This window comes from Tyto alba, unplaced genomic scaffold (assembly GCF_018691265.1).
Source record: "Tyto alba isolate M040663 unplaced genomic scaffold, T.alba_DEE_v4.0 Super-Scaffold_32, whole genome shotgun sequence".
NCBI classification, from domain to species: domain Eukaryota; kingdom Metazoa; phylum Chordata; class Aves; order Strigiformes; family Tytonidae; genus Tyto; species Tyto alba.
This window is the reverse complement of record NW_024881307.1, coordinates 3,098,052-3,124,815: the sequence shown is the minus strand read 5'-3', so window position 1 is coordinate 3,124,815 and position 26,764 is coordinate 3,098,052. Positions and strand designations below refer to the sequence as shown.

At 44.2% G+C, this 26,764-nt stretch overlaps 2 protein-coding genes across 13 annotated transcripts in view; both read right to left on the bottom strand.

Moving 5' to 3' along the window:
- Nucleotides 1-4,852: 4,852 nt before the first annotated feature.
- Nucleotides 4,853-24,465, bottom strand: NFRKB (nuclear factor related to kappaB binding protein). Of its 2 annotated transcripts, none has more exons than XM_032982240.2 (26): nt 22,987-24,465; nt 22,254-22,408; nt 21,535-21,736; nt 21,310-21,437; nt 20,136-20,310; nt 19,835-19,936; nt 19,157-19,230; nt 18,666-18,750; nt 18,022-18,202; nt 17,714-17,822; nt 17,082-17,208; nt 16,114-16,179; nt 15,063-15,142; nt 14,935-14,978; nt 14,423-14,483; nt 13,403-13,577; nt 12,808-12,914; nt 12,217-12,340; nt 11,729-11,808; nt 10,810-11,021; nt 10,434-10,710; nt 9,897-10,115; nt 8,656-9,435; nt 7,818-7,924; nt 6,915-7,050; nt 4,853-6,165 (listed from the first exon to the last, which is right to left on the bottom strand). In XM_032982240.2, the coding sequence occupies exons 2-26, from the start codon at nt 22,386-22,388 to the stop codon at nt 6,040-6,042; spliced, it is 3,912 nt and encodes a 1,303-aa protein (XP_032838131.2). In that variant the 5' UTR covers nt 22,389-22,408; nt 22,987-24,465; the 3' UTR covers nt 4,853-6,039. The 2 variants fall into 2 exon arrangements, with proteins under 2 accessions (XP_032838131.2, XP_032838132.2); XM_032982241.2 differs by having other exon boundaries at nt 14,423-14,480.
- A 514-nt stretch (nt 24,466-24,979) lies between these two features.
- The window catches only part of PRDM10 (PR/SET domain 10), a 44,594-nt gene continuing 42,809 nt past the window's right edge, over nt 24,980-26,764 (bottom strand). For all 11 annotated transcript variants that reach the window (XM_032982225.2, XM_032982223.2, XM_042800495.1 and 8 more), the window contains one exon: nt 24,980-26,672. In XM_032982225.2, coding sequence (XP_032838116.1) covers nt 26,436-26,672 — 237 coding nt within the window. In that variant the 3' untranslated portion in view covers nt 24,980-26,435. The remainder of the gene's footprint in view (nt 26,673-26,764) is intronic.

Below are 26,764 nucleotides of genomic sequence, written 5' to 3'. Positions count from 1 at the left end.
TCCTAGATGATGCTAGTACTGTCTAGGATGAGGTGGCAGGCTGGATGAAACATCAGGCTTGTAGACCTACTCTTGTCCATTCTCCACCCAAAAAGCAGGATCACTACGTATAGCGTTTGGTAACTCCCCTCCTCCCAAGACAATATGCTAGCATTAAGATGTCCTTACTTTGTGAGTTTTTGTAACGTCCAACCTAGATCCCCCTCACTGCGTGAAAAACTGGTAAACTCTGACTCGCTTTCCCATGGTTCTTTTACCAATTCTCTGAAGCCCAGACATTTTTTTGCTGGCTCACAAGTACTTGTGGGGTAAGGGTTGTCTGTGGGCTGAAGGAGAACCCTCAGATTCCTTCCACCAGATGGCTGGTTCTGCCTCACCTTGCAACTCATCTCAACTACTGAGAGAAGGGAGTGCTTCTCTCGCAGAGTCCGTGAGCTGGGAACAGTGGTTCTCTGGGTACAGGTGTTCTCTGTGATGCTTGGCTTCTATTGTAAAAAAAGCAGGAAAAACATAAGCAGGGATTAAATCCAACCCTGATGCAAAGCCTGATCCTTCCTGCTAAAATTGTTAAGACCCAGGTGTGTGGATACAGTCACTGAAAGCTTTCTTCCTACTGGAAGGAGCTCCTGGGTTTGCTAACTCTGAACAGATACAGTACCCTTTCAGCCTCCTCACGTCACTTCGACTCACCTCCACAACACAAGTTGAAAAATAAAACCGGAATAAATCCTATCAACCAGACACAAACACAGCTTTCTAACTACAAGACTCATCCCCCCTACTAGGGTCACAGCTACCAAAAAAACACAGACTAAGCATTCATGTTGCCCTTCAAAGGAATAAGGTGCTAATTTTGTGACAATGAAGCACTTGGGGCTTTTGGAGAAATCCTCTGCTTTGCACATTAACGCCTTCCTGGCTGCCCAGCTGTCCTAGTGCATGTTTGCAACAACCGCTCAGTTAAGTTTATGATTTTTGGTAAGCTACCAGCTGCCCACAGAGACTGCAGATGACACTGCAACTATAAAACTGACAGGAAAAGGTAACAGCCCCCCTCCCCGCTTTGCAGCAGCACCAGCTTTAAGACCCCTTCAGAGCCATTACAGGAGCTAAGCGGAGTTGGAAGTGCACTTTCAGTCCAGGAACACTGTTGAAAGCAAACCTCAATGCAATGGCTTACCACGTTATTGCTTGTCAGGCCACCCCAGCTACGAAACAGAACTTATTTCCTTACATGAGCAAAGCAGCGCAGAGGGAGATCAGTAATTCATAAAGTTGCAGTGACTCCAGGGCTTCTGACTGGCTGCCCATACCCATAATTTCACTGCATAACTGAGGACACAGGAACAATTCTCACCATAGGCTGACTTTCAAGCAACTTGCTTAAGCAGTTGAAAAGTCCTCAGCACGAATACATTATTTGAGTAATCAAGCCTAACAACAAGTAGCCATTGTTTCCCCAAGCACAAACTGAAAAGTTTTCCCTTGTTGCCAAAATTTCATTCAGAATGACACATAAACACATTCAAGTCACTCCTCACTTCCACATCCTTGTTAACTCTTCAAGCAGCATCAGCCCAAGTAAAACAGCATGACCTTTGGCAGGTTTGCTCTTCTGTTTTCCAGGCCGTGGTGACCTTGCTCTGGGTCAGCACATCCAGTTATGGATGCTCTCTCCTCTACTTGATCGGCGCCTTCTGCTCTTTAAGGGTTATTGTGAAACCTCCTGATTCTGGAGTTCTGAAAGACCAACACATTCCTGCTTCAAGGATCCGGGCTCTGGCAGGTGAGTTATTTTGCTCCGGATCTTGCAAACTGGAGGACAGTGAGAAAAAGTAACGTTAGATGATACAGATGCAAGGCTTACCAAATTGGTTTGGTGAATACTTCTAGATATAAGGAAACAAACTGGTTCTTAAAATTTTATTTACCTCTGATTTTGCACTTTCCAGGCCTCCACACAGGATGCTATATACAAGATTAATCCACGCTCAAATGGATTAAAACCACACTGAATGGGTCACTTGACAGAGAATGGAGCATCCCTAAATTAAATCATTAAAAGCCTAAGTTTGAGCTACTCTCCCAGAATTCTTTTTATAGTCCGCTGAAAGAAATGGTTATACCCAGGGAGTGATTCATGCTACAAGAACCAAAGGGAAGTCAAATGAATTGCCCGCTGGAGGCATCGGTGGCTGCAAATGCAGCTGAGGGTGAGCAATTCAGATCTATCTAAAAGTTCAACGCCCAAGTTAAGAAAGATGAATCTAGCCTACCATTTCTGGATGCCGTAATTTCCCTTTTGCAAACTATACGGTTATTTTACTCCTTGTTATCAGTTACTGGTATGTAGCAGGGTTGGACAGTGAGCGGCAGGGTGTGAGAAATACTATTCATGGCTTGCAAAAATGGTCCCATGCTTCAATACACATTCACAGAACCCTCATTAAGTGATGATGCTGAGCTTGTATTTGCAAAGCTTCATCAGCTGGAGCGGTGTTACCCTGAAGCTTTTACCAAATGAGTAAACAATATATTAGGCTAGCGTTGAACAGTCCAGCGTAGCACCGTTTGACACACAACACACCTGATCTACCTACGTAGCTACAATTCGAGTAAATCTTGAAGTAAATTGGTTGCTATGGGGCAACTACAGTAATTAAACCCCGTTTCTCTTGGAGCCAGTTTCCACCTAGAACACAGCAGCGCATTCTCCTTTCCCCACAGCTCTGCCCAGTTTGTAGCAAGTCGCTGCGCTTAAGGTTGCAGGGCAAAAGTCTTAAATTTCAGACTGCCACGCTGTAGTGCTACATGAACAGCACTCGGCCAGAAGGGTCCCAAGGTCAGGCACCACGTACCAAACTCCTGTCAGGGGGGTACAAAAGCTAAGCCTACTGTGACTTTGTTCTAGTTGCAGGGGTTCAGGTTGGTCATGTGAAAAACAAGCAACAGGGGTTTTGTATTTACCTAAAAACTGTGCCAGTGACTGCAAGGCATTTGGAAAAGGAAGACCAACTGTTAAAAACATGCAGGTTGATGTCCAATTAACTATTTGCTTTTGAAAAGGAACACTTGAAGTAACCTCAAGATGAGTTCATTGGGTTATGAGGGCATCCTACTGAGGTATATAAATAAAGATTTTCCCCATGATTTAAATAAAACAGAGCAGTTGTTAAAATAAAGGTTGGAAAGGCTTTCAGTGGCCTCTGGCAGTTTGTGTAGCACACTCGGTTCTGGTAAGCAATGATTACATGCCATGCTTTTGCTGGAAATAAACATCTAACTCACAGGTTTTAAGAAATAATCGAGGCTCTTGGATAACTGTAGTGAGCATCTCACTGTGACAAAAAGAGGCTGTACTACTTTTAATTAAAAATGGTAATGGCAAAGATGCATCAGGCAAAGCCCTGTTAGTTTCAGGCAAGACAAGCAGATGGGAAATGGGCAATGTCAGTGTAATTCTTCCTCTAGGTTGTCTTGCTCTGCAGGCACGCTCCCCTCTGCAGCTCTTCCTGCAGTACCCACCCAGAACAGCCTTCAGTCCCCGGAGCAAGAGGACATAGGAGCAAACACCACCTGGAACACTGTCTAGCTCAAATATACCCTCAGCCAGGCCCAGCATACACAAAAAAAAAAAAAAAACACTCAAGACCCTCACTGCCCTTCAGCCTGCTGTGTAGAAGTTAAAGGTTACTTATTAAAAACAAGGGCTCTTTTCTTGCAGTAGCTTAAGGGTTATTTTTCAACCAGAGTGGAAGCAACCCATCAGAGGGGTGGCAGCTGAACCGCAGAACAGGCTGTACTTTGTTCTTGAAAGCGGGGAGTAAACATATACTGTCTAATGCAGCAGGCAGCCACGTGAAATAGAAGCTCCCATAGCCAATGATGCTCCTTCCCCAAAGATCACAGACTTTAAAAGCTAAGAGAACAGGCCTAAGTGAAGCAGCAGTGAACGAAAAGATTGCTCACGTTAGCAGCCAGCTTAGCAGACAGGATGATGTCCTGAACAGCAAGACTCTTCAGAAGCAGCAGCAACAATCTGAGACACACTAAACTCATGGGATTAGATGCAGGTTTCTTGGTTTGTTACATTTAATACCGCTGAGGCCTCCTGTGTCCACTGACAAAATCACGGAGTTGCTTGCAAGAGGATTCACAGAAATATAAGGGGCTTCATGCTGTAACCATCTTTCAGCACTTGATTGTAGGTTTTGACACCGAGGAACTTTATTAATGATGAGCAGAACTAACATAGCAGGCTTATCTTGATTATGTTCTGAATGTAGAGGCTCTTTCACACAGGCAATACCGGGAAGTTGCTTGTCGTCTCTTTAGTTTCTTATTTTAACTTCACCACTAAAAGGACTTACATGTCCTTGCCTCCCTCCCAATCCACAGCCTTTCTGCCGTCTCCCTAGTCAGTAGTTAAATGTACAAAAATTGATGAAGTAGGACAGGTGCTCAGAAAACCCTTATCACTCCTAATTCTGTTCCCGATGCATATAAGCCATAATTCAAGCACTTGCTTTAAAACGCTATATTGATGTGCCCTGCTTATTCAGTACTTGCAGCCAGCTACCTTTTTTTTTTTTTTTTTTTTAACCAAAATACCCAATTTCCCCCAGCCCACCCCTGAAGCAGGTTGGGGATTGAACGGGAAGAGGGGCATGCCCAGCAAAACCACCTGCTCCGCTCAGGTGCGGCGGAACCGCACAGCAACACACGGAGCTCCAGGCACGCAGCTCGGCCAGCACCCAACTGTGCAACTTGGTTCTTTTACAGAGATTATATTCAGCAATGTCTAACTTGGAGCAGACCATGTATTGTAAAAAAGACTACAAGAGAAACCAGGTTAAAAAGAACCATCTTACAAAGATGGACAATCTATTAGCCCTTGGCAAGCTACACAATCGTTGTACACAAAACAAGCTGTACAAAACCAAAAGGAGATGGCAGAGAGGTTTCTAAAGGCTTTCTGCACGTTTATTCTTCTCCCGGCCCAACACATCTTTTGCTCTTGTTCTGAGAAAGCTTCAAGGTCATGTCAGAACAGCCACAAATTCATCTCCGGTATGTGCAAAACCCAAAACAAATTTACAGAGAGATAAAACTGCAAAGGTAAGAAAAAAACTAAAAGCTGGGATCACGGGTTAAAATACTTCTTCTCAGTCCAAGAGACTACAGCTTGGGTCTATTTGAAAACATATGCCAAACTTTTAAGACACGCTACAGTCTTTTTTTGCCTGATAAAAAGGTTTATTTGTTGAGGAAAACTAAAGGAGGATCCTTCTGGTGAACGCTTTCTTTTACCTTTCCAGTACATTCCCATTTGCTGACAGACTTGTTCACACAACTTTCTGCACCTCCTCCGCTTCTCGCTCCTCCCCACGCTTACTAGCTTTTTTACAGCAGAAACCGTCTTGACTCTCATCCTGCCTTCGACAGAAATGTGACATGGAAGTAGTATCTGTTCAAAAGAAGTCTGAGCTCAAAGATAGGGGAGAGATATTTAAAAAGTCTATAAATAGTACACTCAATACGTTAGGGATCTACATCCAGGCTACGTTACAAACTCTGGTGTCCAAGCCACCATCCTAAGTCACCTGTATAAAAGTAGTGACAGCAAGACTCCAGCAGAAGGAGGCATCTTCTTTGTGACTCTGAAAAGCAAGTTTACCTGGTTAAGGAAGACCCAAGATCAACTGCTTTGTCTACAACCCAAAATGCACAGAAACCATACTCGCAAAAAACCCCTCCGGACGGGAAGAGAACAAAATAAAGGAAGACATTTCTTAAATGATCAATGCCACAGAACTTGGCTTTACACATCTGGACTGAAACATTTCGTATCGTAGGTACAGCATCTTCTGCTGTGGAATTTCTACCCAGACATCACAGTGCTGACTCCAGACAAGCAACGGGACAGAAGCTGGTCCAACCCCTAGCCACGGCTGAGGTTAGGTAGTCTCAGGTGGTTGGATGGAGGATGACCACGGACTCAGGGAAGTTTGTGGAAAGCGACCATTTTCAAATCGTTGCTCATAGCTGATCTTGGGTCTGTTTTGGAGATGGAGCTGTTGTCACAACCACAGTGGAAACTGCCTTAGTAGAGCCAGAGACTGTTCCTTGCTGGAGATGGGAGGCTGGCACTGTTTGAATTCGCACCTGTTTGGAATGGAAGGAAAAATAACTCAACTCACAGCAGGAGCAACCTGGTGACACACTGCACTTGCATCACACTCTGAAGTGCTGGCAAATTATCTGCTTCCGCTGCCAACAAAAATTCAGTTCTATGAACAAGGCCAAGCACCAGAACACATTAAGAACAGAATGTGCCACAAGAAGATCACTCCGTCCACTGCTCACGTGGGATGGTGGCAAGAGTTGTCAAGATTACAGAGGAAGATTTAAAAACTGGTTTGAATAAAAACCTACACAGCTGCTTTTACAAGTTTTCAGAAGAAGGACTTGGACCCGGTGAATACTTCGTTTCTACAGACTTGTTACTAGCAGCTCTCAATAAAGATTAATTATCTGCAATTACAGAACTCTATGTTTCCAGACAAAGATGGATATGCAAAGCAGCAATGTGACTTCTTCATGAAAAGGTGATCTCCAGAAGCCAAAATACAAAGCACTTCAAAAAAAGCCAGGCGCATAGAAACAATCCTCCAAGCAGTTGAGAACATTTCCTGATGGGATTTCTGGGTTTACATTCCTTATACATTTCACAAACATTTAAAAACTGTATCTGGATGGAGGGAAGGTAAAGGAGATGTTGCTTAATGCAGACACTAGAGCCAAGCTGTGCTCCTCTGCTTTTTACGGAACCCCGCGTACCAAGCGTAAAGTCCTCGTGGAGATGGTAAGTCATAAAAAAAGCAAATAATATTACCAATTCTAGGTGCCGTTACCTGCGTGGTCTGGCCTTGCTGCTGCAGCTGCTGTAGTTGCTGTGCAGTCAGGAAACTCACGGGCTTATTCCCAGCGATCAGTTTTGTCCCTGCTGGCATCGTAGTCAGGATGATATTTCTACCTAATCCACTGATGCTGAGCAAAGGGAATTGTTGAAAGGTTAGTAAACAGCACAGCAGGCTACATCTTTCAGACTCACAAATTGTTCTTCAGTTGCCAGGAGATTAAAGTTATTTATCTAATTTACTAATGATTTTAAGTAGTAGGGCTTTTTTCCTCCACCAAACTGGCAAGTGACAAACTTATCTCGACATTTATCACTATGATAGAGCATTACTTTATCACGTGGATTAAACCCTCTAATTCTGGACCATACACATCACTAGGTTAGCCGGATCACACCTGAACACTTCTCAAGGAATGCAGAAAATAGCTGAGCACACAGTGTTCTGCTCTGAAATATTAACTAAGGGAGACACTACCAGAATTCATGGAAGAATAAACAAAAAGACTTCAATATCTGAGTGCCAGAGGAATTTTCACTGAGGCAGTTAACACTTCCTTCGTTTCTTTAACAGAGAGATGGCTTCAGATTACATTTTTAGGTATGTCACCCGGTTAATTCTTGCTCAAACACACAGAACTAACCTAATAGCCGATTTCAAGGCAAAGAACATGTTTTCTTCAGTGGATTTCCTAGAACCTACATCTCAGGGCACCTAAACAAAGACTGTATTCTCATCGCCTGACACCACGTTCGTTAAGTTTCTTGCAGCTAACGGACCTATAAATGGACTTCAGGGCTATTCCACCCTCTGCTTGCTAGCTCCCCAGGAACCTACTGAACACAGACCTGCCTCAGCCTGTTACTGAAGCAAAACTACCAGATGCAAAGTACTCACTTGGCCCCGAGGTTGCCCTTGATGATGGGAGCAGTCACCACACTCTTGCCTTTCACGGGCTGGCTGATCACTGACAGGGGCACCGTTATTCGTGCTGGTAGTTTACCCTAGAGAAGTTGAAGAACACATGAGGAGCCGCAGGGAGTTCAGCAGAGAAACTGCTTGACAACATGCAATTACCACTCAGCTTGCTTTTTAGGAGTCCTGGGAGGAAAAACCAACAGCAGCTCTCGCTGATGAAATCTGTGCTCCATTTCAGGCTCATTAAAATTCACCTCCATCTCATTCACTTCACAGCTTCCTCAGCCCCGAAAACCCACATCATCTTTGCACCACAGTGCTTCTCTGGGAAGGATCATTGTATCCATCCACGATTTTTATCCTTCGGGATCTATCGTAATGTCAATTAGCTTAATGCAGCTTTCATGATACAGTTTACGGCGCCTTCAGTTTTGGGCATTAAAATTGCATTAAACAGGGAAATGGTAAAACAGTTAATACAAGTAACAAGCAATTCTAAGTTCTGACACCATTCCAAGGGAAATGATTGCAGAGGTGTGATGCAAGGCGCTGAGCTGCATGAGGTAGGACTTTAAATAAGCAAAGTTTATTTCATTCACTTGCAAGAGGACATGAGGGAAGACATATCTGATTGTTTTCTGCTCATTCGGCATTTAGCTACAATTCCAACACCACGAAATTAGCTGCAGACCCCCATTCTACAGCACTTAATTTGAGCCTTCGTGGATGTTAGGAGAGGCTCGCAGGTGTAAACCATCAGTGTATTTCAGCACTCCCCCTTCCCACCCCGCTCCAGGGAAAGGTTAGCATTACTTACTGCCTGGGACGTAGATACTACCGTGGTGCTGACAGGCACCTGCCGCACAGCAGCGGCTCCTGTGCCCAGCGTTATGGGAGTCCCAGCAGCTCCCGAGGCCACGGCAACCGCTTTCGACACCGTGGCACTCATGGTTGGTAAAGAGACAGCTGAGGTGTGGACTGTGCCGGCCACGCTGACTGCTGAGGAAGAGGGCACCTGCTTAGTAGCTACAGTAATAGTCTGCCCAGCTTTGGGCGGCATCACCCCCAGCCCCTGCACGATTCGTATGGTAGCAGCCGGCTTGGCCTCTGTGGATGCCACCGTAGTTACGGCTTTGCTCTTCTGATCTGCCACAGTCATGCCCAGAGCAGGCATCAGTCGGAAAGCGGAGCTTGTTGCCTCTGCAGTCTTTAAGTCAGGAGTCACTTTAACCACTGTGCTTCCAGCTGGGCTGGAAGAAGCCGAAGTGACCGTGCTAGTCTTGGCCGGAGAATCAGCAGCCTGGACAGGATTGGATGTCACGTGCAAAGTCGCAGAGATGCCTTTTCCACTAGCACTGCTTCCCGCAGCTGCTGTGAAGAGGTCCTGAGTCAGTTTGACAGTAGTGACTTGAGATTTGGCCAGGGTGGCCATCATGTCCGGCGTGATACGCAGCACAGTCTGTCCCTTCGCATCTGTGGTGATAGAGGACGGGGGTAGGCGCAACACATCTTTCCCTTGGATCCGGAAATTGGTCGCTGTGAGCGGGATGCCACTTCCAGCCTGGGTCTTCATGCCGAGTTGTCCTGTAATAGCCACCTGGAAGACATCAGAGAAACGGCTGGACCAAACCAGGACACGGTCCAAGGCACACAGTAAAGCTTCCCAAAAGGATGCTTGCTCCCATCAAAACTGAAACGGCACGATGCTAGCACTCAGTACACGCTGAAAATAGTTTTGGTTGCGCATCAGATGGCATTCCCCAAACCATAAATTAGGAAATACTGCGGAGCTGCTTTTTCAAACAAGATGAATGGAGATGAGATGAACATTTGAAGATGGTTAACCTTGGGCTAACACATCTTTTACCTGTATGTGAAAACAAGGCTCAAATACACCAAACCAGCAACTGCCTAAATCTGTATGGTCAAGAGCTCATACAGCATTACAGCTCGCTGCAGTTTTCACCATCTCTTCACACCTGCCTATCACGTCTGTCACGACAAACAGGAAATGACTGGGTTGTGGAGTCCAGCTCCTTGTCCCTCCCTCTCTCTCACCTGCTTGATGATATTCTGGCCAGCCACATTCTGGATGACAGTGGTAGAGGAGGTGCTCGTAGCAGAACTGCCCGGAGAGCTGGTTACTGGCTTCACAGCAGGGCTGGCTGCTGCAGACAGTCCTGTCACGGTGATGCCTGCCTGTCCTGTCACGGAGCCTCCTGGTCTTTGCACCTGCACTGGGCTGGTTTGAGCTTTTACCGGCAGAGTCATCACAGCCTACAGAAAGACACATGAGCAGACTCACACATTAACAGACTAATAATTTACTCTTTCTTTTCTTGTGCCTTACAGCTTGGTAGTTCTGTGGACTTTTTACTGTAATGCACAATTTAATGGTGCCACATAAAAGGGCAACAGGGAGGAAAAAAGGAGCACTGAACGGTATTATATATGCAAAACTGCTTCTATGCTCCTGCCCTGCAGTTACTGCATGTTCCAAGCGAGCGAGTAATCCCCGTGCACCATACCAGAACACTCAAAGAAGTCAGACTGGAAGCCAGAGCCTCTCCACCGTTTCCCTGCAGCCACACTCACCTGAGGGAGCACTTTGGTTTGCGTGGCTGTAGCCGGAACGCGGATCTGAGGCACTGACGTAGGTTGCTGCTGTTGGGTTACCACCGGGGCTTGCTGAGACACAGCTGGGAGGCTGGACTGGGCAGTGACCACCCGGACCTGCGGCAGTCCCGAGGAGGTGGTATGGCTCACCACCCGGGTGGGAGGGGGCTGCGGCCCCGACTGCGTCTGGGAACTCTGGGCTGTGGAAAGCAACGTCCCGAGCTGTGGCATGGTAGGGGATGACACCAGAAGAACACTACGGAGAAGATAAAGCCAGCAGGTCAGCAAAGATGCAGGGAATGATGGAGAAAGAACCGATAACATTCACAGGAGATGGATGAGACAGAAAAAGTACCTCTGGCTGGGTTTTGCTGGCTCCGACCCAGCACTAGATACACTCTTGCTAACCACAGACACTGGTGGGGGTGAAATAGGCGTTGCTGGTAATGCTGGTGCAGTTGGTGTCACAGGAGTCGGTGGCATGCTGGAGTCGCTAAGGCTCAGCTGACTGGGCTCTGATGTGCTGCTGGGGAGTGCTTTCACAGAACTCTCCTTGCTACTAGACTTCTGCAAAGAAACCACGTCAAGCATGAAGGTCTTCACAAAGACCGGGTTTGACTGCTGCACTCTAGAGAGTGGGCTGAGCACTTCAAGCTGAGTTCTGTATGGTTATGAACGATGCTCTGGTGCTAAATCCTGAAATGACTGACCATCTGCCTTCCGCCACTGCAGCCACAAGTGGGCTGGTGCATTTGGCTACTCCTGTTCTCAGGGAAAAGTGCAACTCAGCTGTGACAGCCATTTATAACGTGCAGATTTCCACCTCGGTTAATCTGCCAACAGCAACTACTTTAGAGATATCTGGTATCAATAACAACAACAACAAAAAGACATCCAACCCCTGGCAGCTTCAGCACAGCAAGGGGGAGAGCAGAAGACGTGTTCCACACACTCTGCTACAGATTAACCTCAAAACTAGACCTGAAAGACCACCCCTGAGATAGGGAGCACAAATGAATTCCATTGACCTTTCTGCTGAGATCAACAAGGGTAACAGTGGAAGCTGGGAGAAGCAAAGGCTCCCTCTTTCCCTCTTCATTTTGTGCACTGGTGCTAGGCTAACGCTGACATTTGTATACATAGTGAATGAATAACTCAAATAACATGGTAATTTTCATCAGCCACTACGGACGCAGAATTTATGGATTAAATTAAACCCACATCTCTTTCCTAATCCCAGAAGCATTTGTGCAAACCTCTGCAAAGAAATGTACCATTTTAGCTGGAGGTTTTGGCTTCTGCTGAAGAGCTTTCTTGGCCTTTGCTGCAGCAGCTTGAGCCTGGTGAATCCGTTCTGCAAATACAAATTAATGGTTAGAGTTCCTAAACACGAGCAAACATGAGTAAGAGGCCAATCAAGAACTGTAAATTTATCTTCAGACAAGGAATCAAACACACATCGTCATGTAATAATGCAAAGAAAAATACCAAGTAAAATTAGCCAAAAAGGCTGAAACAAAGGGCACATAAGACGTTGTGAATGTACATGTACATCTGCAGTTCTTGCACACAGGAATCTATTTTCCAACAAATACTTCAGACTGACACACTGCTCTGCAAGTGCTGATGGGCTAATGTTAGCAAACTGACTACAGAAGAAAGCTAGACTGACCAATTCATGTTCATTATCCAGCTGGACTGAAGAAGCTCAAGAGATTTATAAACATCTTCAATTCTTAAGATACCAGCAAGCCAAGCTTACCAAACTCTTCCTCACTCCTGTCCCGGTGCAGGTAGATCCACAACTTGCGTCCAATATCATATTTTACACAGGGATCCTTCTCATAGTGTAATCGATCCAAAGCACCACTGACAACAGTATTAACCTGAAAGTTCAGAATTCACAGAATTACAAGACGTCCCTGGTTTGGCTAGCCAAAGGTCACAAATAGAAAAGTAATCCTATTTGGCATAAAACCTGAGTAAGCTGCTAGCAATCTTCCTTTGATAAGAACTGACTTGGAGCAGATATTGCAGCACAGGATGCTGTTTTACCACCTTGGATTAAATGGAGCTTCCACCAAAGCTCAGCACTCCGAAAGTTGACAGTTTCTGAATCTAAAATGTGTGCAGCTATATGACACAGTGTTCATCCTGTGGCTTTTCTAGCTGTTTTTATATCATCCAGAGCACCATGCAGATTTGCAGCAGCTCAGAGTAGTACATAGCTCTCTTTTGCTAATCAAAGCAGCATAAAAAGTATTGGGCCTTAACCACTGAACACTGCCCAGGCCTGGGCAATGATGTATTTTCAGGAGAATCTGTTTGAGGCCAGACATAAGATCCAACTTACTTGAGCACTTGTGACATCCGGAGCTAGGAACTGGGAATCTTTAAGCAGCTCACAGATTTCAGCACGAGTTCCTTCTCCATTAGGAAGGCGAGCAGCAGCATCACGAACTGAAATACAAAACTGGAGCTTAGATTTCCAGTCGTTAGTAGGTAGTTGCATTCAAGCACCTCAGCAGATACATTTTGCTATGGCTCTCAACCCCCTGCTCTCGCAGTGCCTACCTGCTCACTAAAGTCTAGCCCCCGTGATCCCTCAGAGGTACAAACAGAGATTAAAAAGGACCATTTTGAAGTACATCGACTCTGCCGGCTTTGTACTAGGAGTGATGAACTTGGGGCACAGCACTGAGCCCCAGAATGACTTTGCAATGCCCCAACTTCCCAACAGTGTACTGAAACCACCACTCTTTCTTTTTTTTTCGTTATCTGAGCCTTAGGTTCAGCCAGCCCCATGGACTCTCTATTTCTTCTTTGTTTATGTCATCCCAGTCTACCCACCTTTCCCCTTTTTAACGTAGATTCCTAAAAGCACTGTTTGGAAGGGTCAGGGGAGCCCTTTCTTTTTTAAAAAAAAACTTTTTTGGCCATCACCTTACCGAGGGACAAAATGGTGACATATGCTGGTCTGTCTGAGCGCAGGAGAGAATGCTCTCGGGCTTTGTTTAATGAGGTTTCCTTGTCAAACACCCCCTTCACAGGACCAACGACTGACTCAAAGCCATGCATACGGAAAGTGAAAGCCTTGTGGGGCTGGCTGTAGCGGTAACGTTCCTGTATTTGGAAACAAAGAGGACTGAATTTAGCAGGAAACATAGTGCAAAGTCCTAAAGCTTGTTCTGTGTTTATATTATGAGTTATTATCACCCTCCAGAGAAAGTCTCTTTTTAAATGAAAGGCCTAAATACTGCTGTATAAACTTGTTTTGGATCAAGACAAGCACGAACTACTTCAAGTAGAATAATAAAGCACCCCCTAGCCCAAGTGTGCAGGTGCAATACATTAGGTTAATTGCTCAGCAGCTGCACAGACTAGAGAGGTGCCAGAGATATACCTACCGCCCAGCAAGCACCCCTTCCCCCAGCAACAAGCAGCCCTTTCTTCCTCCTCCAATCTGGTGAAAGAGAGATTTCCCAAATTTAACCTGGATATTCTACCACGCACACAGCACAGGTACCCAGGGGGAAGCGGTGTCATCATGTGTTTACCCTCTAATACACACTTGCATCTACTACAGACAAGATAATTAACCATACGGATGCACTTATTGCCACTTGTCTTCTGCTTGTACTCATACACGCCCAAAAAATATAGAGACAAGTCATCCTTATGTGCTGAGGGATGGCAGAGAAGATAGAAAGGTTGGCACCACCAATTTCAATTAATTTTGCCCAATATCCTTTGGAAATACAGGTGCTCTTGAAGTAAGCAGCCAGGATATATTGTTAGCAAGTTTTATGCAAGGCCAAGATACCTACTTCCAAGGCAGACGAAAAATACTAATTCTTTAAAGTAACAAAGTTTGTATAGAGTATAAAACCACCATCCCACACAAATTCTCTTGGTTTAGTGGCCAGCAATTTCAACATGTGTGTTTAAAATTAAGATTCTCTTCTTACCTGTTCCTGAAACACACGTTTCTCTTCTCCAGTGCTAGGTCGGACTACGTAGTCAGTCCTTCTGAAACAGAGGTCACCATCAGTTCTGAACAACATCAATCCCACAGCAGTCCCAAAAAACGTCCCAAAGATTAGTCACCACACCCCTTCTGCAAATTTCTCTGAACAAATTCTGAAAGCATTTGATAATATAAACGAGTCCTGCAGAGATCTTAAAATACACTCTATGCACTACCCGAAGATAAGCTAGGACTGCAAATAATTTAGTTATCCAGACATAAATTAGATTACAGACTTGCTCTGATAATGTGTATGAACTTGGAGAAAATCAGTTGACTTTGTGAAGTCTAGTTACTGCGTTTGTAAAATCAGATTATCAAGTTCTCTCCTGTCCCATCATGTAAAATCTTTCTACTTCAAGAAGCCAGCCATTTAGATCCAGAGGCACAAGGACCAAACTTCATAGCTTTAGCACGCACAGCAAAAGCTTTCAAGCAGCATTATATACTTACACTCTGGGAACTGGTGTTGTGGCATCCAAGCTGTCTTCATTTTCCTATCAAAAAACAGAGAAACGTCAGTGTAGGATATAACTCAGTCAGGTTTTGTGCTGCTAGAAGGTGATTTTTTTCTGACTCACTTTGAAAAACGTCTGGTCTTTGGTCTCCAACCAGAGCTGAAACAGTGCTGCCAATTCCTTCTCATGATCTTGGCAAGAGCCTAGTCCAAGAAATCAGGAAAAATAGGAAGCAGAAGTCTTTTATGCATTATGAAGCTGGTTGCCTGTACCTCCCAGTTGCCTCCTACTGCCTCCACCCCTCTATTCATCACCAGTCACAAGGCATCTTCCACACTTCACAGATACTCCAGTTTTGATACTTGAACACATCCAGGCTTAGAAAAGAGCTCAAAGTCTAGTTATTCTCCTATGTTGGTACAAAGGACAGTGCTTCAACTCCTGGCATAGCAGGCGAGATGATGTTTGAGACACAGCCACCTGGTATTTGCAGGTGGTTCCTGCTCTCCGAAGTAATAATCCCAAGTCACTGAGTCCAGGAGCAGAAACACATGCCTACATAACCTCCATCAAAAACTGTGAAAGGGGCCAGAGGGATAGCTTCCCAACTCCAAATCTCTGCCAGTTTAAGCCTACAAATATGATTACCAGGATCAGTACATTTAAGAACAGGAAATTTTGTTCAGTAGCTAAATGTATTAACATAAACACAAGGCATCTGTAATTCACTATGAGCCTGGGGACATTGACTATCAATTTACTTTTTGGTTCCCACTTTTAAAAATGAGAATAGTATCCGTTTGCTCCACAGAGCACTTTAAATAATTTGTAATTGTAATAACTAATAATTACTCTGAATAATCAGAAGGTATGCTCTACAGAAAGGGAAACAGGAAGGTGTTCAGACAGATCTGAAGGGTGATATAAACGTGGTTAGGTCAGCAAGATAAAGAAATACAGTCCAGTGCCTTTGCTCACTCATTCTCTGTCTGCTGCCAATACTAAAGTCTTGTGAACACCCTGAATCCAAAACACTCCAAAACATAACTTGGCTCAGTTAAAAAGAAAAGGCCTAACCAATGAATTAGCATCCCTGTTTGCCCTTCTGTCTGGGCTGCAGCAAGCTGAAAAGTAAAGTCCTGGAGAAAATGAAATCATAGCGCAAGATACTCACCAAGCAACTTCCACTGCTGAGTTTTTTCCTTGAATTCAACAAAAGGTGAGAAGCTGGAAGGAACATCTACAATGAAAAATGTGCATGTCAGAGACATCATACAATCGTCCAACTCCCCAAATCCTACTGATGTAATGTAAACTGTTGATTCAGACTCATAATGACAGATAAAGCATTTTAAGTGATTATGTAAGTGCACCTCTCAATTTATACTTGCCCAAAGGGAAGGTATGCACTCAGAGTAACAGTGGAAGCACCAGGAAAGAAGAGGATAATGAGTCTTTCTTTCATATGCAGGCTGTCAGATCGAGATCCTGTTCATGCTCTGAGGCACCAGGAGCTGTTACTGTACAGTGACTATTCCTGGGCTCATGGGAAACAAATTTTGGATTTACAGTACTCGCCAGCATTACAGAGAACATAAGTTTCCATGTTGCAAAGGCCACTACAATCTATGCTGTCTCTTTCTTTAAAGCTTTCCACTATGCAAATGAGAACCACAGAATAGTCTAGTTTCAAAGGAATGTCTGAAGCTTAGCTGGTCTAAGCCTCAGGTCAAAGCTGGGCCAACTTCATGTTTCCAGTGGATTGCTCAGGGCATCATCTAGTTTAATTTTTATTATCTCCGAAGACAACCATAACGTCTTCGCACCAGGAAGAGACTTCCTGCTTCAAACATCCTGCCTGAAGCACTTGATCTGAAGAGGAGAATCTGCCTGTCTAGAGGCAATTTCATACACATTTTCACATACTCAGGAATCAAGCTGGGTCTTATCTACTATCCACATGCAAAACATGACTACCACAATCACCAAATGGAAGCCATAAAGCCTACGCTAGGAACGCCGCCAACAATACAATGATTTATTGTAGTGATGAATTAAAAGTTGATTTGAGCTATAATGTAAACCAGAATGGATTAGAACTGAGGTACCAGCATCATTAGTATTTTTAACAGCCGTTCCTACCTCTGCTGTCACCTGTCAAGTACTGCAAAGCAGGTAAAACCAGTTCAGACCAGTTAGAAGAAAAGGAGAACCAGTTATTTAGTGCACTGGCAGGAGAAGATTGCCAATCTAGAACTTTATCTTCAAGCTGAAAAGGAAAAAGAAATACTGTATTAAAGATCTCACACTCCAAACTGTAACTGTTTTAATGGAAAACAAAACAGCTAAACATATCCAGGGGACAAAAATTAAAATTTTTAACATATATTAAAAAAAAAAAAAAAAAAAAAAAAAAAAATCACCTGACTTTTTCAAGTAACCCTCACTGTGGTGGTCCAGACAACAGACACCACAAAGGGGAAAAAAACTTCTCCATGATCTCTGCTCTTAATATAGAGAATATATCCAACCATGATCTAAAGAATGGGTATGGAAAGACTTAGATTCAGCTGACTAAGTTCATGAAACACGTTAAAACCAGAATGTGGTATGCACTCCCAAAGGGTTTGTTTTCTTTAATATGTAATCTGCATTTTAGTATCATTTACAGCCGGACGACTCTGGAGAAAAATTATTATTACATGGCTATAAAACACTCTATCCCCCAATTTTGCTTTCTGCAAAGATCCTTAGAGAAGTGGGTGGCTCCTTACCACTGAGAGAGTAGCGGGTCCTTCCAGAAACAGTATCTCCAAAAGAAGAAAAAAGAAACTGGAAGATATTTCATTTATTCCAAGGCATGGCTTCATCTCTTCAAGAGGTCTTCAAATAAAGAGAACACAAAGAGGGTGAGTTCCCTGAGTAAATATTCACTGTCTTATACAAAGATGAACACCACACATCTCTCACATCCCAAGCCGCACAAAACCAAAGCCTGAAAAAGTCCCACAAAAATCTGAATTGCAACATTTATTGCTCTCTCCATCCATGCAAGGCGTTTGGGGCCCTCTGAAGCACTTACTCTTCTTTGACAGATGACAGAGGGATGGGGGAAGGGTCCTGAGACAGTGGTGGGATTCCATCCACATTGCTAAGAGAGTCAACCAAATCTTCCACCTCGGATTTTATAATCTTCAGCTTTTTTTTCTTCTTATCTTCCTTTTCTTTCACCTTTTTCTTGAGGGTTGCAAGGTCAAATAAGGCTAGATACGATAAAGGTAAGAAGAACAATGAGAAAAATTTCTTACCATATTTTATTGAGAATCATAAACTACATATTTAAACATATATTTGGAAACGTATGTAGAGTGCACTCATTCGCCATCAGTTCATTCCAGCCTGTCGGTTCCATGAATCTTTTACCCCTCAACGCTCTCTGTTTTAAAAGAAAACCTCTAGTTTTTAAACCAGCGTATACGAAATTAGAAAGGCAAAGCTAACCGCTTAGAGTAGAAATACACATTAACTCCCAGCAGTTAGTTGGAAGCACCTTCAGTGGAAATTGGAGTTGTCTGTGAGCAACTGGAATGAACAACTCACAACCCCAGCCACGTGTGAAGAGGGAAAGGATACAACAATCTATCGAGACCCCCTTCCTCAGCTTTCCACACACAGAGGATACCCTCTAGTCACACAGTGCACAAGTACTGTGTCCAAGGCACTGACCTGCTAAGGAACCTTTCCTGCCAGCATTTACTCGAGTCATGATGTCCTCGAGAGTCAGGTCTGTCGTCACTAGATCGGGGTGGTCCTACACAGGACAAGGGGATAGAAATTAAAATTGGGAAAGGACAAAGTGTTACGATAGCAACAAGAGTCCAGAAGATAACCCAAGTGCTGAAATGCCCCAATCACCCAGGATCAGCTTATTTACTGCAATAGAAGTCGGTAAGTCTTCTAACCCTGAAATCTACAAGTTTGTCTCTCAAACACATCACTAAAATTACAAAATCCTTCTAAACAGGTAAACATGAACAGGAGTTGCATATATACACTGACAGTTAAATACTGGTTACAAAAAAGGGCTGAGGAATGCTTGCATACAAAAAGAGTAGCGATCATTTTGTCACTCAGAAGTACCCAGAACTTTATGGCTAACAGATAAAAGACTAGTAAATAAAAGGTAGTCCCACCCCCCAGGCTTCTTGACATCTTACAGGTTGACGTTTTCGTTTCTCATGGTGCTTCCTCAACATCATCTTCAAATCGCTTTCCCCAAATTCTATCTTGTCTGCAACAAAAAACAAACAAACAAACAAACATTCAGAGATTATTTGCACTGTTTTCCAATATTGTTACTTTACAAGACTTCTTAGAATATCATTTTCTATCCATTCCCACTTTCAACAATCTCCACATTTCAGTAACTAGTTTTTCCTTATTTGAAATTCACTCTTAATCAACCAATTTATTTCAATACTTTCTTCCTTGGGTCATCAGATTTCATTGTTGATGAAAGTGAAAAGAAGTGAAAATCAGCTGTGCTGCACAAAGGGTTTGCAGACTTGATTACCATAACCTTAGGAGGGATTCCCTCGGTACATACACCAATATATTTCAAACTGGACCGTGCTAGTGCTTCAACCATTAAAGGCAAAATATAACAGAGAAATCAGTAGTACTACACAAACTGTAGACCCTTGTGCTAAAACACTAGCCTTCCAAGGAGAAAAAGATTAAATTAAGTGGAAGACGACCCAACTGTTCTGGAGACTGCAAAAAGGAAGCATTACAAGATTTCCCATCAAACAACAGATTTTCAGAACTGATTTCTTGCAGGGTCTCAAAGTAATTCTCACCCCTAAATCCGTACAGACCCCTACTTTGGTTCTCACCTGCTGTTTTCATGTCCAAGGTTGACAATGTGGGAATTACTCTCAGGGGAACGGGTGGACTTGGACAACGTGCTGGAGAACTTGGAGGCCAGGAGCTTAGATCTAAAATAAACAGAGAAATACATTTATTTCTGCAAGACCTAGCACCACCTACATACTTCTATTACCCCACGTTCATTAGATCACAGCCAACAAAACTGGAGTCCAGTTTCCATTCTTCTATCGAAGACACTGTCCCCACATCAAAATTTTGTCTGTTTCCATTTGCACCTCAAGCGTTCAGTTCAGCACGGGGCATTACCTTCTTCATCAGAAGACAAGGTAGTATCTCCACACTCCTCTTTCACTTCCCTCAGAATCTTCAAGTAGCGCCGATGCGTCCGTCTGTCTCGTTCTTCTGTGTCATACGTTGGTGGGAAGTGCTTTCTCCTCAGGGTCATATCAGGGCCTCCTTTCCTAGCTAAATCCAGCAAGTGCTGGAAGGTGAGAAACGTGTGACAATAGCTATTATCATCTCAGCTACGGCACTGTAAGCTACAGCAGATAAGCTCAAGTCACATATTTTCAGCAAGTGTGGAGTTGGTGATATGGTAACCCCTACCAATCATCAGAATCTGCCGCATAAAAGATTTTAAAACCAGCATTTTAGATCACCATTTAAAGGGGAAAAAAACAAGGTGAAATTTCTGCACCTTCGTCTGCACACACACTAATACCTCACACGTGTGGACTGTTCAGAAGAACCTAACCATTGGTCTGAGATCCACTGGTGCAGTTTCCACGCCAAATACTTAACACAGACATGGAATACTGTCTCTTTCGAAGAAAACGCTTTACTCCTTACGGCTACAGAGGAAATAACTTCCTATACATTTCCATCACTGTGGGGCTTTTTATAACAGGCTTTCATCTCCATCCATACATCCCATATTTCAACAGCCAAGCGTAATGACAATAAGCAAGCGAATACAACAAACACATTTCAGTTGGCAGCAATTAGCTGACAACAGTGTCCATAGAGCACGACTTCATCGGGAATTTATTCACAGGTATCAGAATCGGAATTTTGTACCTACACCAGCCCACAGTGAAGCTGGGGAGTTCATGCAACTACATATTTAGCAGCCTTACTTGTTTCAGAATGACAGAAATGGTAGAAAATGAAGGCAGAATGACTTGTTAATAGGATAGTAAGGTGTAAAGGGGCAAATGCAGGAAGCGAAGGACAAGGTGGGCATGGGAAAAAGACACTACACACAAGTGAGAGCGATGAATTTCAGAACCCAAATTCTACAAACGTAACAATGTTTCTAGTGTTCTCGTTTTATAAGGGCCACCTGGAAAACCAGAAACACAGCATTCATTAAAGGAAAAACCTCAGAGAATCGTGAGTGCGCAGATACCAAGACTTTTTGTTGTAAAGGCAACCTATTGGTTACAGAAGAAAGCGATGACTGTGCTCTGAAGACACTCACGTTGCGGGAAGCGAGGATCTGCTTGAGCAGTCGGTAGAAGTACTGCTGCTGCGAGCTCAGGTAGCGCTTGTACTGGGACTTAAAACAGAGCTGCCGGTATTTCACAACTTCAGGATTAAAGTGTCCATCTGTAAGGAAGAGGTAAAAAAACCACTCCATTTTTCGTCAACTGCTAGTTAACAACTTAACCCCCAAAACACACAGAAGTTTATTACACTCACTGACCCCGGAAGAGTTTCTGGGCGATGTGCAGTGGATTTCCGAAACGGAAGTTTTCACCACTGAACAGCGCAGAGATGAGTTTGTTCTGATGCTCTCGGTTGTTTTCGGGAAAGTGAGGCAGGAATTTTTTTAGGTGGTCTTGCTGGGCATCTGTCAGTACCTCCTGCCACGTAGACAAGCTGACAACTTCAAAGAAGATCTCAGGCTAAAGAAAGCAAAAATCAACAGTGAAGAAAATGTATCTGCATCCTGGACAATTTTCTAGCCTTTTCTGTGGTTAAAAAACAAAAGTCAAGAGACAATGTCTCACCAAATGCAGAAAAGAATAGAGCGTAAAAAGCAAGGGTGAGGAAATTAACAATGCTACCAGCAACAAGAAAATAAATTTAGAACTTGTAACAAGCAAAACTTTCTTAAAGCCAATTTTAAAATCAGCTAGATCTAGCGGAAGGTGTCCCAGTCCATGGCAGCGGGGTCGGAACTAGATGATCTTTAAGGTCCCTTCCAACACAAACCATTCTATGATTATCTAGAGAAAGAACATAACAGGAAAGTTTTAAAAGATGCTTTGCTGAGATTAATCAAAACCCTTTTTGACACATTTTCTAGGACAGACAGTTACATTTCCCCTCTTTCCAGTTTGCTCTGCAAGCCCCGCGAAGGGAGTTAAGCATGCTGTTGATCAAGGCTCTGAAAAGGTGAAGTATCTTTGCACGACTCACGTCCTCCAGAAGGTCCTCAGGCAGACTGACCCTGGTGGCACCCAGCATGCAGTCCTCCATGATACGTGTGCCATTTCCTTCCCCGCAGGGCCCCAGCTCCAGGGGGTCCGTCAGCATATGATCCAGGGAGTCCATTCTTCACCCCTCTCCTGCTCCTGAACAACAGCAGCAAAACCCTCAAAGACCGAAAAACCCAAACCCGGGGACACCCCCAGCTGAAGAGCGACTGAAAAGCCGCGTTTGACGAAGCAGTGAGCTACAGCAGCATGCTGTGAGATACATAAGATATTACAGCATTAATTTGCTGTCCCATCTTGACACAAATCACGCCGACATATGAATGCTTTAGCAGACTGACTGGAAAGTACAGGTGAGACCCACTCCACTTTGCTTCCCACTCGCAGGAGCTGCTGCCCATAGAGCTCAATACCACGAAAAACTACGTCAAAATCCTGAACAGGGTTTTAAGGTGCAAAACCGACTCGCACAGAGGATTTCTCCCAGGTTGAATTTACCGCTGTGTCTGGGCCAGGAGCCCTGCTCCCCTCAAGCACAGTCGGGCACAGCTCTAGACTGGGAGGAAAACGCACGCACCACGCGTAATAAATTAACAATAATAAAAAAAAAAAAAAAAAACAACAAAACCACAACCTTTAAAGGAAGGTCGAATAGTAAGAACCCGCATGAAAAAACAAACAAACAAAACCAAAAAAACCCAACCCTCAGTTCATACCTGCTACGCCGGCTCCGGGCTTCCCGGGGCGGCCCCGGGCCGCTCCCCACAGCCCCGGCGGCGACCGTTGGGCCGTGGGGCGAGTGTATGGGGATGTGGTGGGGCCGGCGGCCCCACGCGCGGCCGCGGCGGAAGGCGGAAGTCGGTCACGGCGCATGCGCGGGCGAAGGCAGCCGCCGCCGCGCCTGCGCGGGGCGCGTGCCCACCCCCTCAGGGCCGCCCCGGCCCTTCCGCGCCCTGAGGGGAAAGGGGCGGGGCGGGGGCGGTTTGCTCCATGTCGCGACAGACGGCGTTTGTTAACGCGGGGACGGGCAAGTTGCACATCATTTTTTTTTTTTTTTTTTTTTTTTAAGAGAAAAAGATTTATTAATTTCGTTTGTTTTTTTTTTTTTTTTTTTCTTTTTTTTTTTACACCTGCCAGGTTGCACGAGACTATGAACACAGTAACAGTCACCGAATGTACAACGAACATACACAGTTAAATAAGAGAAGGGGCAGAGCAAAACAGCCCGACCAGTCAGAGAGGTGCAAATTCAGGGTACTTAGGGTTGGTTGGTTTTTTTCTTCCAGGAAAATACAGGAAATCGGACCCAAAATGCCTACAAGGAACAGCATTAGGCCTCTGAGGGGCCTGCAGTGGTGCCCAGCTTCGAGCAAAATGTGGCCCTTGTAGATGACGAAGAGTTAAGCTCCTGTGGGATATTACTCTTTGGGTTGCTCTGGTTTAAAAAATAATCCTATACTTTCTGCACTGCAGAAACTGGAGAAAAAAAAATCCATGCAAACTTGTCTTTTTTTTGTTCTCTTCCTAAAAAGCAGGCCCCTGCCATCTGTGCAATCTCTGCAGTTCCTTACTTTGGAAGGAAAATTAACAATACTTCCATTTCCAGGGATGCTTCTTTTGCGATGAGGTATTCCTTTAAACTTGGGACACCATGAATCACTTAACACGGGTACCGTGTACACTGCTGTTGCTGTAGGACAGAGTAGACACTCTGATAAGATTTGAGTTCAAAGAGGCTGTTTTAAAATTGTTTTCTGGAACACCTTATAGTTTTCAGCTTTAAATAACTGGTCCAACTGTCCTCATTCTGTGATCCTTTCCAAACGTGAACAGAGCAAAATATTTTTTACACCCCCTATCCGCAGTGTCATTGAGGGGAACAAGTTTGATGTTTATCTATATAGTCCTTTTAAGACTTTAAAATTGCTCCTCTAGGGCAGTATCAACCTGGAATATCCCATTTTCAGGTTTCCCTACTGACACCATTTTTGACTCGCTATTGGATCATCTAGCAGCTGGAAGAAAGCCAAGACAGAACCTCCCGTCTATTTTCCCACATGAACATCGCAACGCCCAATGTTGTAACTCAAAAGCCCTCAGCAACACAATTCCGAGACAATTAGTGGGAACTGCAGTTGCTTGGCCACACCACTAAAAGTCAATGGGCTCCCAAATCCACGGAATTTAAAGATGCTCATCGCTGCACTTGACTATACTGGAGCTCTGGTCCTCATTAACTTTACCAGTCTCATTAATGCTCCCCAGTACGGTGGTACAGCAAGAGAAGCGAAATCCCAGGAACAAATTCATCTGCATCTTGGCAAGTCACTTCAAAGCTACCTCAAAACAGTTCTGAGCTTGCCAGTATTTTCGATCTGATTTATCACGCACAGCCGCTATTTCCACACCATATTAACAGATACGTTAATTACCAAAGCAGCACCTGCTACAAGGCTTTGCCCGCAAGGAACCAGACTTGCTCTTGTCCAAGTCTGAGTATGAAATTCTCTCACGTCTGAGAGAATTAACTCTGTAAGGCCTGATACCACAAACACCTGTACTGCTTACGCACACGGGTAATCCTCATCTAAATCTGTGGGAGTGCTTACATAAGAGTCCCACATTCACACTCAGTGCAGCACAAAAGAAAACGAATCAAAAAAACCTCTCGGTGCTTCAGTCTCAGGGGCCACTAAAGACAAAACATCCTTCTTTGCTTTTGTTTTATAAATAAATGCATCCTATTATGCACAGACATTCTGGGATGAGTTTTCAGGCAGTGAGGGGAGGTTTAGACATACACAGTATATCCCATCAGGAGGCAATGGAGTTGTAGTTGTATTCTTGCAAATACCAGAATGCACTAAATAACCAACCAACAAGACCTGTGCAGGAATATTATGTGAGGGGAGAAAAAAAAAAAAATACACTGCCTTAAAAAGATAAAACTTGTCTTTCCCTTTCTCCTGGTCCCTAAATGTAACGTGAATTCTGTACATAGACCAGGCCTACCAAAGCAGGCAACCCTCACAGATGGCTTTCTGTGTCCCATCAACAGTGGTCCAGTAGCACGTCTCCTGTATGTTTCCTGAGTCCAGGGCTGGTCATTTTGTGGAACTGTCCAAAGGAATTATAGTGCGTTGATAAAGTATTTGGAAAAATCACTCTCCATCCAGTCTTTGAGGGGAAAAATATGTCCTCTTCAAGGTGACAACAGAGACAGCTACCCTGCCTCTCCAGAGGTACGCTCCTGTACCCTCAATTTTTTTCAATCTTTAGGTCACAGCAGAAACTGCTGTGCAGGCTAAGCTAAGCCTTTTTTGTTTACAGGCAAAAAAGCGATTTTCCCTGCAAATACCAGAGAGAAAAAGAGATGATAGTGGCTCTGTACTACCCTTATGGGCTACTCTGATTTCAGTCAGTTTGTTCCACGTGACATGGGTTTAAGACAGCACTTTTCCTTCTTTCTAGAACTGCTTGGTAAAACAGGGCAGGGCAGACAGCATGTAAACAGTTCTCGAGGGTTGGAAAAAATAATAATTTAATGGACTGCTTGGGCACATCTTCACAGCTTCATTGTTATATCCATCCCCGCACACGTACGCAAGGAGCCACCGCTTTGCAGCTGCTGCTCTTCTTCTCCAGGCAGTCTGCTTGCATTGAGCTGGTACGTTCCCTTTCACCTTGCCTGCTGAAACAAAGACAGAGGAAGCAGTTCTGCTATCTTCTGGCAATTTACTTGATGTCCTCCTGTTTAATGGCTCCTATTAAAAAATATACATACAACATAATCTGCCAGTTAGCCTTCAGTTAGGCAAGCTTTCTCCCATACAATTGAAATACGAAGTTGTTTACTGGAGATGCTTCCAAAAAGGAAAAATAAGGGTCAGCAGACATGCCAAAAATGAAGTCCAGAGCAAGCAGAGGTTTCACTTCTCTTGTCCTTTTTGTTAAAAGCTGCATAAAATAGCATCCCATAAGGATTTTGAGGGTGGTGCTTCATGGTCACTGGGGACTTAAACCCTCTTAAAGCATTAACAAGAGCTCCAAGATTTTAGTTGAAGTTAAGTGAGCATATACTTTAAAACATATTGAGCCCCAGTATACCCATATATCTGGGCTTTCAGGGGAGGTGACAAGTACAAGGTGACACCACGAGGCTTCTTCATTCGTGTTCTGCTGAGAAAGTTCTTGGTTTGGTGATGTGCACTTCACTGCTGCCGTTCCCGTTGGTGGTCGTAGTGATTATGTACTGGGTGGTTTGCTGCTGACTGCTCGTTTGCGATTCCAGGGTGTCCGTGTGGGCTGGTGGCTGGGAAACGCCAACCTGGACCTCACTGGAGAGCGAAGAGTTTTGTTTGACATCCAGATCAGGCTGACCTTCAGATATCACATAGTGAGTCTGCATGGGGAATATAAAAAATAAGTAATAATCATTATATCTTCTGTAACTTTTCTGTTCTAATAGCGTGTAACTTTCTTGTTGCTGTGCTA